Here is a 15,667-nt window from a genome sequence, read left to right as displayed (position 1 = left end):
CTCCCTCCCCCCTCCCTCCCTCCCCTCTCCCCCCTCCCCTCCCTCCCTCCCACTCTCTCCCTCCCACTCTCTCCCTCCCTCCCTCCCACTCTCTCCCTCCCTACATCCCTCCCCCCTCTCTCCCCCTCCCTCCTCCTCTGGTGTCCTAACCTGGCTGTCCAGCCCCAGGAAAATGAGCATCATGAAGAAGAGACAAGCCCACAGAGGAGACAGAGGCATCATGGTCACAGCTTTCGGGTAGGCTATGAAGGCTAAGCCTGGACCTGGTGTAAACGACAACAATAACAACATTAGCAACAACAACAACACACAGCTTCAGGGTTTAGACTACGAAGGTTAGGCTGTTGATAGATACTGTCTACATACTGTCTACATGGCACTCAATGTGATCAAGAACATGAGATTCAGAAGAACATATTACACATGTCAGTAATTTGCTATTTACATGCAAATAATCACAAATCTGCAGACAAACAGTCCTCTGTGAGCCAACTGGTCTGTCCTTTAAACTCCTCCCATCTCCTGCAAAATACCTGCCAAACTCCTCCCATTTCCTGCCAAACTCCTCCCATTTCCTGCCAAACTCCTTCCATCTCCTGTCAAACTCCTCCCATCTCCTGTCAAACTCCTCCCATCTCCCATGTCCTGCCAAAGTCCTCCCACCTCCTCACATCGCCTGCCAAACTCCTTCCATCACCTCCCATCTCCTGACAAACTCCTCCCATCTCCTCCCAAACTCCTCCCATCTCCTGCCAAACCCCTCCCATCTCCTGCCAAACTCCTCCCATCTCCTGCCAAACTCCTCCCATCTGCCCCACTTCATAACACTGCCTCTGCCTCTGCTTCTGCCTCTGCCTCTGCCTCTGCCTCTGAATCATTGATGTTGGACACAACGGTGGATCTACTACTCTAAGAGCTTCTGAGAGGAAGGCAGTTACATCATCATCCTCCTCCTCCTCCTCCTCCATCAGTTCCAGTCATACAGAAGGCTGGGTTTGTCTGTAGAACCACGAACTGGCATGCAGCTCAACAGTCCTTTAACCTCTTGAATCTAGGGGGCACTATTTTCATTTTTGGAAAAATAACGTAATAGTGTCTGTGAGTATAACAGAACTGATATTGCAGGCGAAAGCCTGAGAAAAATCCAATCAGGAAGTGACTCTTGCATGGCCTGCAGCTCAACAGTCCTTTCACAAAGACCTCTGAGTGCAGGGTTGGAGAGAAATGGAAAAACCTGCACTCATTGGAAACACAATCTTAACAAGTTTTCATTTCTCAAGATGGACGCTTTTTCGGCAACAGCCTCTTATCCTTTATTTGACATTGTCTGGTGCTAAAGAGAACAAGGTGATCCTTTTTTACCAGACTCTGCCACGGCCTCGATGGGCACACCCTGTTCTAGGGCCATGAAGCCAAGCACAGAGAAGATGGCGAAGCCCGCCACGAAGCTGGTCCCACTATTCAGACAGCACAGCATGATGCAGTCCCTGTGGAACAGACAGACAGACAGACAGACAGACAGACAGACAGACAGACAGACAGACAGACAGACAGACAGACAGAGACAGACAGACAGAGACACAGAGAGACAGACAGAGACAGAGAGACAGACAGAGACAGACAGACAGACAGACAGACAGACAGACAGACAGACAGACAGACAGACAGAATCTTAATTTGATAACTGTTGTTTTCCTGAACCACAGGATTCACATAAATACATTTAAAACCTGCACTCCAACACATCGTTATAATTGCAGTATTGTATTTTTCATGTAGACCAGCTATTGACCAGCTAATAGTTTAATTACCGATCAAGCAATATTAACTTGGCAGAACAGTGTGAAGGGGTTCAAATCCTGTTGCTGAAGGATTAATAATATATGCCATTTAGCTGACGCTTTTATCCAAAGCGACTTACAGTCATGTGTGCATACATTCTACATATGGGTGGTCCCGGGAATCGAACCCACTACCCTGGCGTTACAAGCGCCATGCTCTACCAACTGAGCCACAGAAGGACCATTAATTTTCTGTGACAAAACTGGCCAAATTAAGAGAGAACACCATGAACCTGTCCCTGGAACACACATTTACTAATGCAGTCCCCGGAACACACATTTACTAATGCAGTCCATGGAACACACATTTACTAATGCAGTCCCTGGAACACACATTTACTAATGCAGTCCATGGAACACACATTTACTAATGCAGTCCCTGGAACACACATTTACTAATGCAGTCCCTGGAACACACATTTACTAATGCAGTCCCCGGAACACACATTTACTAATGCAGTCCCTGGAACACACATTTACTAATGCAGTCCCTGGAACACACATTTACTAATGCAGTCCCCGGAACACACATTTACTAATGCAGTCCCTGGAACACACATTTACTAATGCAGTCCCTGGAACACACATTTACTAATGCAGTCCCCGGAACACACATTTACTAATGCAGTCCCTGGAACACACATTTACTAATGCAGTCCCTGGAACACACATTTACTAATGCAGTCCCCGGAACACACATTTACTAATGCAGTCCCTGGAACACACATTTACTAATGCAGTCCCTGGAACACACATTTACTAATGCAGTCCCTGGAACACACATTTACTAATGCAGTCCCTGGAACACACATTTACTAATGCAGTCCCTGGAACACACATTTACTAATGCAGTCCATGGAACACACATTTACTAATGCAGTCCCTGGAACACACATTTACTAATGCAGTCCCCGGAACACACATTTACTAATGCAGTCCCTGGAACACACATTTACTAATGCAGTCCCTGGAACACACATTTACTAATGCAGTCCCTGGAACACACATTTACTAATGCAGTCCCTGGAACACACATTTACTAATGCAGTCCCTGGAACACACATTTACTAATGCAGTCCCCGGAACACACATTTACTAATGCAGTCCCCTGGAACACACATTTACTAATGCAGTCCCTGGAACACACATTTACTAATGCAGTCCCCGGAACACACATTTACTAATGCAGTCCCTGGAACACACATTTACTAATGCAGTCCCTGGAACACACATTTACTAATGCAGTCCCTGGAACACACATTTACTAATGCAGTCCCCGGAACACACATTTACTAATGCAGTCCCTGGAACACACATTTACTAATGCAGTCCCTGGAACACACATTTACTAATGCAGTCCCCGGAACACACATTTACTAATGCAGTCCCTGGAACACACATTTACTAATGCAGTCCCCGGAACACACATTTACTAATGCAGTCCCTGGAACACACATTTACTAATGCAGTCCCTGGAACACACATTTACTAATGCAGTCCCTGGAACACACATTTACTAATGCAGTCCCTGGAACACACATTTACTAATGCAGTCCCCGGAACACACATTTAAAAATTGTATTACGGCCTGAAATTCAAATGGATTAAATTAGTCACTGACCCACAAATACCCCATAATTGGGTTAGTCAAGCCAGTAGTATTGTCTGTGTGTCAGTCTTACTGGTAGTATTGTCTGTGTGTCAGTCTAACCGGTAGTATTGTCAGTCTAACCAGTAGTATTGTCAGTCTAACCAGTAGTATTGTCAGTCTAACCAGTAGTATTGTCTGTGTGTCAGTCTAACCAGTAGTATTGTCTATGTGTCAGTCTAACCAGTAGTATTGTCTGTGTGTCAGTCTAACCGGTAGTATTGTATGTGTGTCAGTCTAACCGTTCATCCACCTCTGGCCTGCTCGCCTCCCTACCACTGAGGAAGTACAGTTCCCGCTCAGCCCAGTCAAAACTGTTCGCTGCTCTGGCCCCCCAATGGTGGAACAAACTCCCTCACGACGCCAGGACAGCGGAGTCAATCACCACCTTCCGGAGACACCTGAAACCCCACCTCTTTAAGGAATACCTAGGATAGGATAAGTAATCCTTCTCACCCCCCTAAAAGATTTAGATGCACTATTGTAAAGTGGCTGTTCCACTGGATGTCATAAGGTGAATGCACCAATTTGTAAGTCGCTCTGGATAAGAGCGTCTGCTAAATGACTTAAATGTAATGATGTAAATGTAAATGTAACCTGTAGTATTGTCAGTCAAACCGGTAGTATTGTCTGTGTGTCAGTCTAACCAGTAGAATTGTCTGTGTGTCAGTCTAACCGGTAGAATTGTCTGTGTGTCAGTCTAACCGGTAGAATTGTCTGTGTGTCAGTCTAACCGGTAGAATTGTCTGTGTGTCAGTCTAACCAGTAGTATTGTCAGTCTAACCGGTAGTATTGTCTGTGTGTCAGTCTAACCAGTAGTATTGTCAGTCTAACCGGTAGTATTGTCTGTGTGTCAGTCTAACCGGTAGTATTGTCAGTCTAACGAGTAGTATTGTCAGTCTAACCGGTAGTATTGTCAGTCTAACCGGTAGTATTGTCTGTGTGTCAGTCTAACCGGTAGTATTGTATGTGTGTCAGTCTAACCGGTAGTATTGTCAGTCTAACCGGTAGTATTGTCTGTGTGTCAGTCGAACCAGTAGTATTGTCAGTCTAACCAGTAGTATTGTCTGTGTGTCAGTCTAACCTGTAGTATTGTCTGCATGTCAGTCTAACCAGTAGTATTGTCTATGTGTCAGTCTAACCAGTAGTATTGTCTATGTGTCAGTCTAACCGGTAGTATTGTCAGTCTAACCAGTAGTATTGTCAGTCTAACCTGTAGTATTGTCTGTGTGTCAGTCAAACCAGTAGTATTGTCAGTCTAACCAGTAGTATTGTCTGTGTGTCAGTCTAACCTGTAGTATTGTCTGCATGTCAGTCTAACCAGTAGTATTGTCTGTGTGTCAGTCTAACCAGTAGTATTGTCTGTGTGTCAGTCTAACCTGTAGTATTGTCAGTCTAACCGGTAGAATTGTCTGTGTGTCAGTCTAACAGGTAGTATTGTCTGTGTGTCAGTCTAACAGGTAGTATTGTCTGTGGGTCAGTCTAACCAGTAGTATTGTCAGTCTAACCTGTAGTATTGTCTGTGTGTCAGTCAAACCAGTAGTATTGTCAGTCTAACCAGTAGTATTGTCTGTGTGTCAGTCTAACCTGTAGTATTGTCTGCATGTCAGTCTAACCAGTAGTATTGTCTGTGTGTCAGTCTAACCAGTAGTATTGTCTGTGTGTCAGTCTAACCTGTAGTATTGTCAGTCTAACCGGTAGAATTGTCTGTGTGTCAGTCTAACAGGTAGTATTGTCTGTGTGTCAGTCTAACAGGTAGTATTGTCTGTGTGTCAGTCTAACCAGTAGTATTGTCAGTCTAACCAGTAGTATTGTCAGTCTAACCGGTAGTATTGTCTGTGTGTCAGTCTAACCGGTAGTATTGTCAGTCTAACCGGTAGTATTGTCTGTGTGTCAGTCTAACCAGTAGTATTGTCAGTCTAACCAGTAGTATTGTCAGTCTAACCTGTAGTAGTGTCAGTCTAACCGGTAGTATTGTCTGTGTGTCAGTCTAACCGGTAGTATTGTCAGTCTAACCGGTAGTATTGTCTGTGTGTCAGTCTAACCGGTAGTATTGTATGTGTGTCAGTCTAACCAGTAGTATTGTCTGTGTGTCAGTCTAACCAGTAGTATTGTCAGTCTAACCAGTAGTATTTTCTGTGTGTCAGTCTTACCAGTAGTATTGTCTGTGTGTCAGTCTAACCGGTAGTATTGTCAGTCTAACCAGTAGTAGTGTCAGTCTAACCTGTAGTATTGTCTGTGTGTCAGTCTAACCAGTAGTATTGTCAGTCTAACCGGTAGTATTGTCAGTCTAACCAGTAGTATTGTCTGTGTGTCAGTCTAACCTGTAGTATTGTCAGTCTAACCTGTAGTATTGTCAGTCTAACCAGTAGTATTGTCAGTCTAACCGGTAGTATTGTCAGTCTAACCAGTAGTAGTGTCCGTCTAACCGGTAGTATTGTCTGTGTGTCAGTCTAACCAGTAGTATCGTCAGTCTAACCAGTAGTATTGTCTGTGTGTCAGTCTAACCAGTAGTATTGTCAGTCTAACCAGTAGTATTGTCAGTCTTACCGGTAGTATTGTCTGTGTGTCAGTCTAACCTGTAGTATTGTCAGTCTAACCGGTAGTATTGTCTGTGTGTCAGTCGAACCAGTAGTATTGTCAGTCTAACCAGTAGTATTGTCTGTGTGTCAGTCTAACCTGTAGTATTGTCAGTCTAACCGGTAGTATTGTCTGTGTGTCAGTGTAACCTGTAGTATTGTCAGTCTAACCAGTAGTATTGTCAGTCTTACCGGTAGTATTGTCTGTGTGTCAGTCTAACCTGTAGTATTGTCAGTCTAACCGGTAGTATTGTCTGTGTGTCAGTCTAACCAGTAGTATTGTCAGTCTAACCGGTAGTATTGTCAGTCTAACCAGTAGTAGTGTCAGTCTAACCTGTAGTATTGTCAGTCTAACCGGTAGTATTGTCTGTGTGTCAGTCTAACCAGTAGTATTGTCTGTGTGTCAGTCTAACCTGTAGTATTGTCAGTCTAACCGGTAGTATTGTCTGTGTGTCAGTGTAACCGGTAGTATTGCCTGTGTGTCAGTCTAACCAGTAGTATTGTCAGTCTAACCTGTAGTATTGTCTGTGTGTCGGTCGAACCTGAAGTATTGTCAGTCTAACCGGTAGTATTGTCTGTGTGTCAGTCGAACCAGTAGTATTGTCAGTCTAACCAGTAGTATTGTCTGTGTGTAAGTCTAACCTGTAGTATTGTCTGCATGTCAGTCTAACCAGTAGTATTGTCTATGTGTCAGTCTAACCAGTAGTATTGTCAGTCTAACCGGTAGTATTGTCAGTCTAACCAGTAGTATTGTCAGTCTAACCTGTAGTATTGTCAGTCTAACCAGTAGTATTGTCTGTGTGTCAGTCTAACCTGTAGTATTGTCTGCATGTCAGTCTAACCAGTAGTATTGTCTATGTGTCAGTCTAACCAGTAGTATTGTCTATGTGTCAGTCTAACCGGTAGTATTGTCAGTCTAACCAGTAGTATTGTCAGTCTAACCTGTAGTATTGTCAGTCTAACCAGTAGTATTGTCTGTGTGTCAGTCTAACCGGTAGTATTGTCAGTCTAACCAGTAGTATTGTCAGTCTTACCAGTAGTGTTGTCTGTGTGTCAGTCTAACCAGTAGTATTGTCTGTGTGTCAGTCTAACCTGTAACAGTTGTTGTCGTAGCTGTTGTAGCTCCCCAGGGCCGTCAGGCACCCCAAACAGATGGCATAGGAGAAGAAGATCTGAGTCCCAGCATCCACCCACACCTGAGGGACACAAGACACACACCATCACACACACACCATCACACACACACACCATCACACACACACACCATCACACAAAGGAAGACATACAACAGGATCAGAATCATGTTTGTATTCAGATCAATGCTTTTTTTTAAATGTAGTTTTAATAAGCAACCTTTTTTTTCAGCAACCCTTGACCCTTGAACCTTGACGGCACTATACCAGTTCATGCATCTGATTGTAACTGTTATGGAAAATAAACAAAGTTCCAAATGACTGTAGTTAGACAAACCTCTAGTGTAGAAACCAGAGGCTTTCAAGACTCTCCCAGGAAGAGAACAAAACACATAAATCATAGATCAACATCCTCCAAGTAGATTAGATGTTAAAACTGCCTCTGGGCTTCATTTACACTCCAAATTAAATTCTACCTCTGCATGTTGCAGAGGTAGAAGACTGATATCAGAGGTGAAGACTGAATATCAGAGGTAGAAGACTGAATATCAGAGGTAGAAGACTGAATATCAGAGGTAGAAGACTGAATATCAGAGGTAGAAGACTGAATATCAGAGGTGAAACTGAATATCAGAGGTAGAAGACTGAATATCAGAGGTAGAAGACTGAATATCAGAGGTAGAAGACTGAATATCAGAGGTAGAAGACTGAATATCAGAGGTAGAAGACTGAATATCAGAGGTAGAAGACTGAATATCAGAGGTAGAAGACTGAATATCAGAGGTGAAACTGAATATCAGAGGTAGAAGACTGAATATCAGAGGTAGAAGACTGAATATCAGAGGTGAAACTGAATATCAGAGGTAGAAGACTGAATATCAGAGGTAGAAGACTGAATATCAGAGGTGAGCCTGAAGTCAACCCGTAGCCCTTGATCTCAGGGGGTTAAATAGATGTCAGGGTATCCATCTTGCCCTCTGATAAGCCACGTGGAATTATCCCTATTTTAGCTCATACCTACATGTACCCGATCCTCTCATATCTCCTTAAGTCCCGATGGGAGATGTGCCTAGGACAATGGGGTGAGGGGTTTTTGGTTTGAGATTCAGAGACAATTTCCCTGAGAGCACCCTGAGAGCACCCTGAGAGCACCCTGAGAGCACCCCGAGAGCACCCGAGAGTACCCGAGAGCACCCCGAAAGCACCCCGAGAGCACCCTGAGATCACCCTGAGAGAACCCCGAGAGCACCCCGAGAGCACCCTGAGAGAACCCCGAGAGCACCCCGAGAGCACCCCGAGAGCACCCTGAGAGAACCCCGAGAGCACCCTGAAAGCACCCTGAGAGCACCCCGAGAGCACCCCGAGAGCACCCTGAGAGCACCCTGAGAGCACCCCGAGAGCACCCTGAAAGCACCCTGAGAGAACCCCGAGAGCACCCTGAAAGCACCCTGAGAGCACCCTGAGAGCACCCGAGAGCACCCTGAGAGCACCCTGAGAGCACCCTGAGAGCACCCTGAAAGCACCCTGAGAGCACCCTGAGAGCACCCTGAGAGCACCCTGAGAGCACCCTGAGAGCACCCTGAGAGCACCCTGAGAGCACCCTGAGAGCACCCTGAGAGCACCCTGAGAGCACCCTGAGAGCACCCTAAGAGCACCCTGAGAGCACCCTAAGAGCACCCTGAGAGCACCCTGAGAGCACCCTGAGAGCACCCTAAGAGCACCCTGAGAGCACCCTGAAAGCACCCTGAGAGCACCCTGAGAGCACCCTGAGAGCACCCCGAGAGCACCCTGAAAGCACCCTGAGAGAACCCCGAGAGCACCCTGAGAGCACCCTGAGAGCACCCTGAGATCACCCTGAGAGCACCCTGAGAGCACCCTGAGAGCACCCCGAGAGCACCCGAGAGCACCCCGAGAGCACCCTGAGAGAACCCCGAGAGCACCCTGAAAGCACCCTGAGAGCACCCTGAGAGCACCCCGAGAGCACCCTGAAAGCACCCTGAGAGAACCCCGAGAGCACCCTGAAAGCACCCTGAGAGCACCCTGAGAGCACCCGAGAGCACCCTGAGAGCACCCTGAGATCACCCTGAGAGCACCCTGAAAGCACCCTGAGAGCACCCTGAGAGCACCCTGAGAGCACCCTGAGAGCACCCTAAGAACACCCTGAGAGCACCCTGAGAGCACCCTGAGAGCACCCTGAGAGCACCCTAAGAACACCCTGAGAGCACCCTGAGAGCTGAGAGCACCCTAAGAGCACCCTAAGAACACCCTGAGAGCACCCTGAGAGCACCCTGAGAGCACCCTGAGAGCACCCTGAGAGCACCCTGAGAGCACCCTGAGAGCACCCTGAGAGCACCCTAAGAGCACCCTGAGAGCACCCTGAGAGCACCCTGAGAGCACCCTGAGAGCACCCTGAGAGCACCCTAAGAGCACCCTGAGAGCACCCTGAGAGCACCCTGAGAGCACCCTGAGAGCACCCTGAGAGCACCCTGAGAGCACCCTCCTATCATCAATATTTACAGCTTCAAACATCCAAAAGACAGACATAAACCGGATTATGAAGCTAGACAGAGACAGTGTCAGCGAGTGTACAAACCAAGAGAACAAACAGAGCAGAACCTAGAGAGGCACAATGGATTCATGCTAAGCTGCGTCCCAAACGACTCTCTATTATAGTGCACTACTAGCCTATAGGCCCTGGTCAAAAGTAGTGCACTATTTAGGGGATAGGGCGCCATTAAGGGAGTGTAACATCACCATTCAGCCATACAGTTTTAGCTCCCTGCACCCTGTCTCCACGGAAACCTAGCTGAACTCTCAGACACAGATCTCTACCTCCATCCAATAACATTCTTTCTATGGTTCCGATGTTCATTAATGTCCTTTCAGTTCGTACATACAAACACACTGAGAGATACTCACGGACAGACACAGAGACACACACAGAGACACACACAGAGACACACGGAGAAACACACACAGAGACACACACACAGAGACACACACAGAGACACACACAGAGACACACACAGAGACACACACACAGAGACACACACACACGGAGAAACACACACAGAGACACACACACAGAGACACACACAGAGACACACACAGAGACACACACAGAGACACACACGGAGAGACACACACCGAGACACACACCGAGACACACACGGAGAAACACACACAGAGACACACACAGAGACACACACGGAGAAACACACACAGAGACACACACAGAGACACACACAGAGACACACACAGAGACACACACAGAGACACACACAGAGACACACACAGAGACACACACAGAGACACACACAGAGACACACACACAGAGACACACACCGAGACACACACGGAGAAACACACACAGAGACACACACAGAGACACACACGGAGAAACACACACAGAGACACACACAGAGACACACACAGAGACACACACAGAGACACACACACGGAGGCACACACAGAGACGAACACACGGATGGACACACACACACACACACACACAAACTACTGTTGATGAGTTGACATGGCTCCAGCTCAGGCCACATTTCAGAGGGCTGAAGGAGGGCTCCGGTCCAGGGAAATACTTTTTGATGAGTTGCCTGATTCTGAAATGTGGAGTCTGGATGGACGGAGGGCCAGTGTTTCAGAGTTTGGTGTTCGGTGATGTTGGGACGCAAGGTAGGATGTAACCTCATGGTCCGACCAAGCAGAGAGACACTGACTGGAATCTCTATCTGTCTTCCGTGAAACATCTTTGTTTTCCACACCACACAACACTTTGCTGTCGAACACTTTGTTCCAGTAAGATCCCAAGCAGCAGATTATTCTGAGAGCAGAAGTGAATCATCAGAACTCATCAGAATGAAAGGGGAGAGATAGAAGGAGAGGGAGAGGGAGAGATAGAAGGGGAAGGAGAGGGAGAGATAGGAGGTGGAGAGATAGAAGGAGAGGTGGAGGGGGAGAGATAGAAGGGGAAGGAGAGGGAAAGGGAGAGGAGGAGGTGGAGAGATAGAAGGAGAGGTGGAGGGGGAGAGATAGAAGGGGAAGGAGAGGGAGAGGTGAAGGGGGAGAGATAGAAGGAGAGGGAGAGGGAGAGGGAGAGGAGGAGGTGGAGAGATAGAAGGAAAGGTGGAGGGGGAGAGATAGGAGGGGAAGGAGAGGGAGAGGTGAAGGGGGAGAGATAGAAGGAGAGGGAGAGGGAGAGGAGGAGGGGGAGAGATAGAAGGAGAGGTGGAGGGGGAGAGATAGAAGGGGAAGGAGAGGGAGAGGTGAAGGGGAGAGATAGAAGGAGAGGGAGAGGGAGAGGAGGAGGTGGAGAGATAGAAGGAGAGGTGGAGGGGGAGAGATCGAAGGAGAAGGAGAGGGAGAGGTGAAGGGGGAGAGATAGAAGGAGAGGGAGAGGGAGAGAGAAAGAAGGAGAGGTGAAGGGGGGGAGAGGGGGAGGTGAGGAGAGGGAGAGGGGAGAGGGAGAGGTGGGGGAGAGGGATAGAAGGAGAGGGAGAAGGGGAAGTATGGGGAGAGGGAGAGGGAGGTGGAGGTAGAAGGAAGTATAGAAGGAGAGGGGAGAGGGAGAGGGAAGGGGAGAGGGAGAGGTGAAGGGGGAGAGGGAGAGGAGGAGGTGGAGAGATAGAAGGAGAGGTGGAGGGGGAGAGATAGAAGGAGAGGGAGAGGTGAAGGGGGAGAGGGAGAGGAGGAGGTGGAGAGATAGAAGGAGAGAAGGAGGGGGAAAGATAATGAGAGGGAGAGGTGGAGGGGAAGAGATAGAAGGAGAGGTGGAGGGATAGAAGGAGGGGAAGAGGTGAAGTATGGGGAGAGGAAGAGGGATAGAAGGAGAGATGAAGGGGGAGAGGGAGAGGAGGAGGTGGAGAGGGAGAAGTGGAGGGGGAGAGATAGAAGGAGAGGAAGAGGGGAGAGATAGAAGGAGAGGTGGAGGTGGAGAGAAACGGAGAGGTGAAGTATGGGGAGAGGGAGAGGGGCACACAACCGTCCTCAGAGAGCGAGAACAAACCCTGTATTGTCCCTGTTAAAATCTAATTAAACATGGTGTCAGAAGCATCTCTCTCTCTCTCTCTCTCTCTCTCTCTCTCTCTCTCTCTCTCTCTCTCTCTCTCTCTACAGTCTTTTTCTCCCCCTCTCGAGCTTTCTTCTCTCTCTCTTCTCTCTCCTGCTCTGTCTTTTCCTTCTCTCTCTTTTCTTCTCTCTCTCCTGCTCTCTGTCTTTTTCTTCCTCTCTCTCTTTTCTTTCTTCTCTGGCTCTCCTTTACTCTCACACATCCCCTCTTCCTCATTAATCAGCACAGAGGAGTCTACTACTCGTATCCACATCTCATGCATGATAAACAGCGTATTGGCAGTCAATGGCAGCTGTAAAGACTAGGACAAGCAGCAGGCTTTGATCCAGACACTATCCCCGAGGTTCACCAAAGACAGGCCGCAATCAATATGGAGAGCAGAGAGCAGCCCAGTGTAGTAAAGGACTGACTTGCTGACTGGCTGGCTGGATGACTGGATGCCTGACTAGCTGACTGGCTGACTAGCTGGCAGGCTGTCTGACTGACTAGCTGACTGGCTGACTGACTGGATGGTTGGCTGACTGACTAGCTGGCTGACTAGCTGGTTGGTTGACTGACTAGCTGACTGGCTGACTGACTGGCTGACTGGCTGACTGACTGACTGACTGACGGGCTGACTGGCTGGTTGGCTGGCTGACTGGCTGGCTGGCTGACTGGCTAGTTGGCTGACTGTCTGACTGACTGACTAGCTGACTGGCTGACTGGCTGACTGACTAGCTGACTGGCTGACTGGCTGACTGACTGGCTAGTTGGCTGACTGACTGACTGACTGGCTAGTTGGCTGACTGACTGACTGACTGACTGACTGACTGGCTGACTGGCTGACTGGCTGACTGACTGGCTGACTGGCTGGCTGACCGGCTGACTGGATGACTGGATGACTGTGTACACCGATGGATGCACACAGGCCCGATAAGGACTAGAGTTTCCACAGTGCCACACGTTAATCTAGTCAGCACGACACATGTACTATAAACATGTGAGTAACAAAGCTATGCGACCCAGTACTTACCTAGTGGAGACATATTTCTGGCCAGCCTAGATTCTAACACTCAGATTGTGTATCATTAATAACCCCGAGGTATCGTGTTCATCAGATGTAACCCGGACAAATGTGTCATCCATTATTAGTACCCTAACACCGTGTCATAGCCTCCTCGTCCTCACAGCTGAACAACACCCCATAATAATAAACACAGACAATCCTGGCGTTCGCAGGGGGGGGAAAAAGCAGTTGCCTGGCAACCCCAGCTGTCCTGCTGTCTTGATCTCTGCTCTGTCCAGTGATGTCATGACGCATCAAACATTAAACGCATTACTCATCTCTCTGCCTCGTTGGCTTACTGTACAATAACTGCTATTACCTATTACCTAGTATTACCTATTACCTAGTATTACATAGTACCTAGTATTACCTAGTACCTAGTATTACCTATTACCTAGTATTACATAGTACCTAGTATTACCTAGTATTACCTAGTACCTAGTATTACCTATTACCTAGTATTACATAGTACCTAGTATTACCTAGTATTACCTAGTACCTAGTATTACCTATTACCTAGTATTACATAGTACCTAGTATTACCTATTACCTAGTATTACATAGTACCTAGTATTACCTATTACCTAGTATTACCTAGTACCTAGTATTACATAGTATTACCTAGTATTACCTAGTACCTAGTACCTAGTATTACCTAGTACCTAGTATTACCTAGTATTACCTATTACCTAGTATTACATATTACCTAGTATTACCTAGTACCTAGTATTACCTATTACCTAGTATTACATAGTACCTAGTATTACCTATTACCTAGTATTACATAGTACCTAGTATTACCTATTACCTAGTATTACATAGTACCTAGTATTACCTATTACCTAGTATTACCTATTACCTAGTATTACATAGTATTACCTAGTATTACCTAGTATTACCTAGTACCTAGTATTACATAGTATTACCTAGTATTACATAGTATTACCTAGTATTACCTAGTACCTAGTATTACCTATTACCTAGTATTACCTAGTATTACCTATTACCTAGTATTACATAGTATTATCCTATTATTACCTAGTACCTAGTATTACCTATTACCTAGTATTACCTATTACCTAGTATTACCTATTACCTAGTATTACATAGTACCTAGTATTACCTAGTATTACCTAGTACCTAGTATTACCTAGTACCTATTATTACCTAGTACCTAGTATTAACTAGTATTACCTATTACCTAGTATTACCTAGTATTACCTAGTATTACCTAGTACCTAGTATTACCTATTACCTAGTATTACCTATTACCTAGTATTACCTATTACCTAGTATTACATAGTACCTAGTATTACCTATTACCTAGTATTACATAGTATTACCTAGTATTACCTAGTACCTAGTATTACCTATTACCTAGTATTACCTATTACCTAGTATTACCTAGTATTACCTAGTACCTAGTATTACCTAGTACCTAGTATTACCTATTACCTAGTATTACCTATTACCTAGTATTACCTAGTATTACCTAGTATTACCTAGTACCTAGTATTACCTAGTACCTAGTATTACCTAGTATTACCTATTACCTAGTATTACCTATTACCTAGTATTACATAGTACCTAGTATTACCTAGTATTACCTAGTACCTAGTATTACCTATTACCTAGTATTACCTAGTACCTAGTATTACCTATTACCTAGTATTACCTAGTACCTAGTATTACCTAGTATTACCTAGTACCTAGTATTATCTAGTATTACCTAGTACCTAGTATTACCTAGTACCTAGTATTACCTAGTATTACCTAGTACCTAGTATTACCTATTACCTAGTATTACCTATTACCTAGTATTACCTATTACCTAGTATTACCTATTACCTAGTATTACCTAGTACCTAGTATTACCTAGTACCTAGTATTACCTAGTATTACCTAGTACCTAGTATTACCTAGTATTACCTAGTACCTAGTATTACCTAGTACCTAGTATTACCTATTACCTAGTATAGTATTACCTATTACCTAGTATTACCTATTACCTAGTATTACTAGTACCTAGTATTACCTAGTACCTAGTATTACCTAGTATTACCTATTACCTAGTATTACCTATTACCTAGTATTACCTAGTATTACCTAGTACCTAGTATTACCTAGTACCTAGTACCTAGTATTACCTATTACCTAGTATTACCTAGTATTACCTAGTATTACCTAGTATTACCTAGTACCTAGTATTACCTAGTATTACCTAGTACCTAGTATTACCTATTACCTAGTATTACCTAGTACCTAGTATTACCTAGTATTACCTAGTACCTAGTATTACCTATTACCTAGTATTACCTAGTATTACCTAGTACCTAGT

At 45.7% G+C, this 15,667-nt stretch overlaps 1 protein-coding gene across 1 annotated transcript in view; it reads right to left on the bottom strand.

The window, feature by feature from the left end:
- Positions 1-15,667, bottom strand: part of slc6a11b (solute carrier family 6 member 11b) — a 91,076-nt gene that overhangs the window by 20,818 nt on the left and 54,591 nt on the right. Inside the window, exons 8-10 of the mRNA XM_052474240.1 lie at positions 7,161-7,264; positions 1,363-1,487; positions 151-263 (exon numbers count right to left, since the gene is read on the bottom strand). Coding sequence (XP_052330200.1) covers positions 151-263; positions 1,363-1,487; positions 7,161-7,264 — 342 coding nt within the window. The remainder of the gene's footprint in view (positions 1-150; positions 264-1,362; positions 1,488-7,160; positions 7,265-15,667) is intronic.

This window comes from Oncorhynchus keta, chromosome 21, assembly GCF_023373465.1.
Source record: "Oncorhynchus keta strain PuntledgeMale-10-30-2019 chromosome 21, Oket_V2, whole genome shotgun sequence".
NCBI lineage: Eukaryota > Metazoa > Chordata > Actinopteri > Salmoniformes > Salmonidae > Oncorhynchus > Oncorhynchus keta.
Note: the sequence above shows the minus strand (reverse complement) of the source record. Positions and strands in the feature narration are given on the sequence as shown.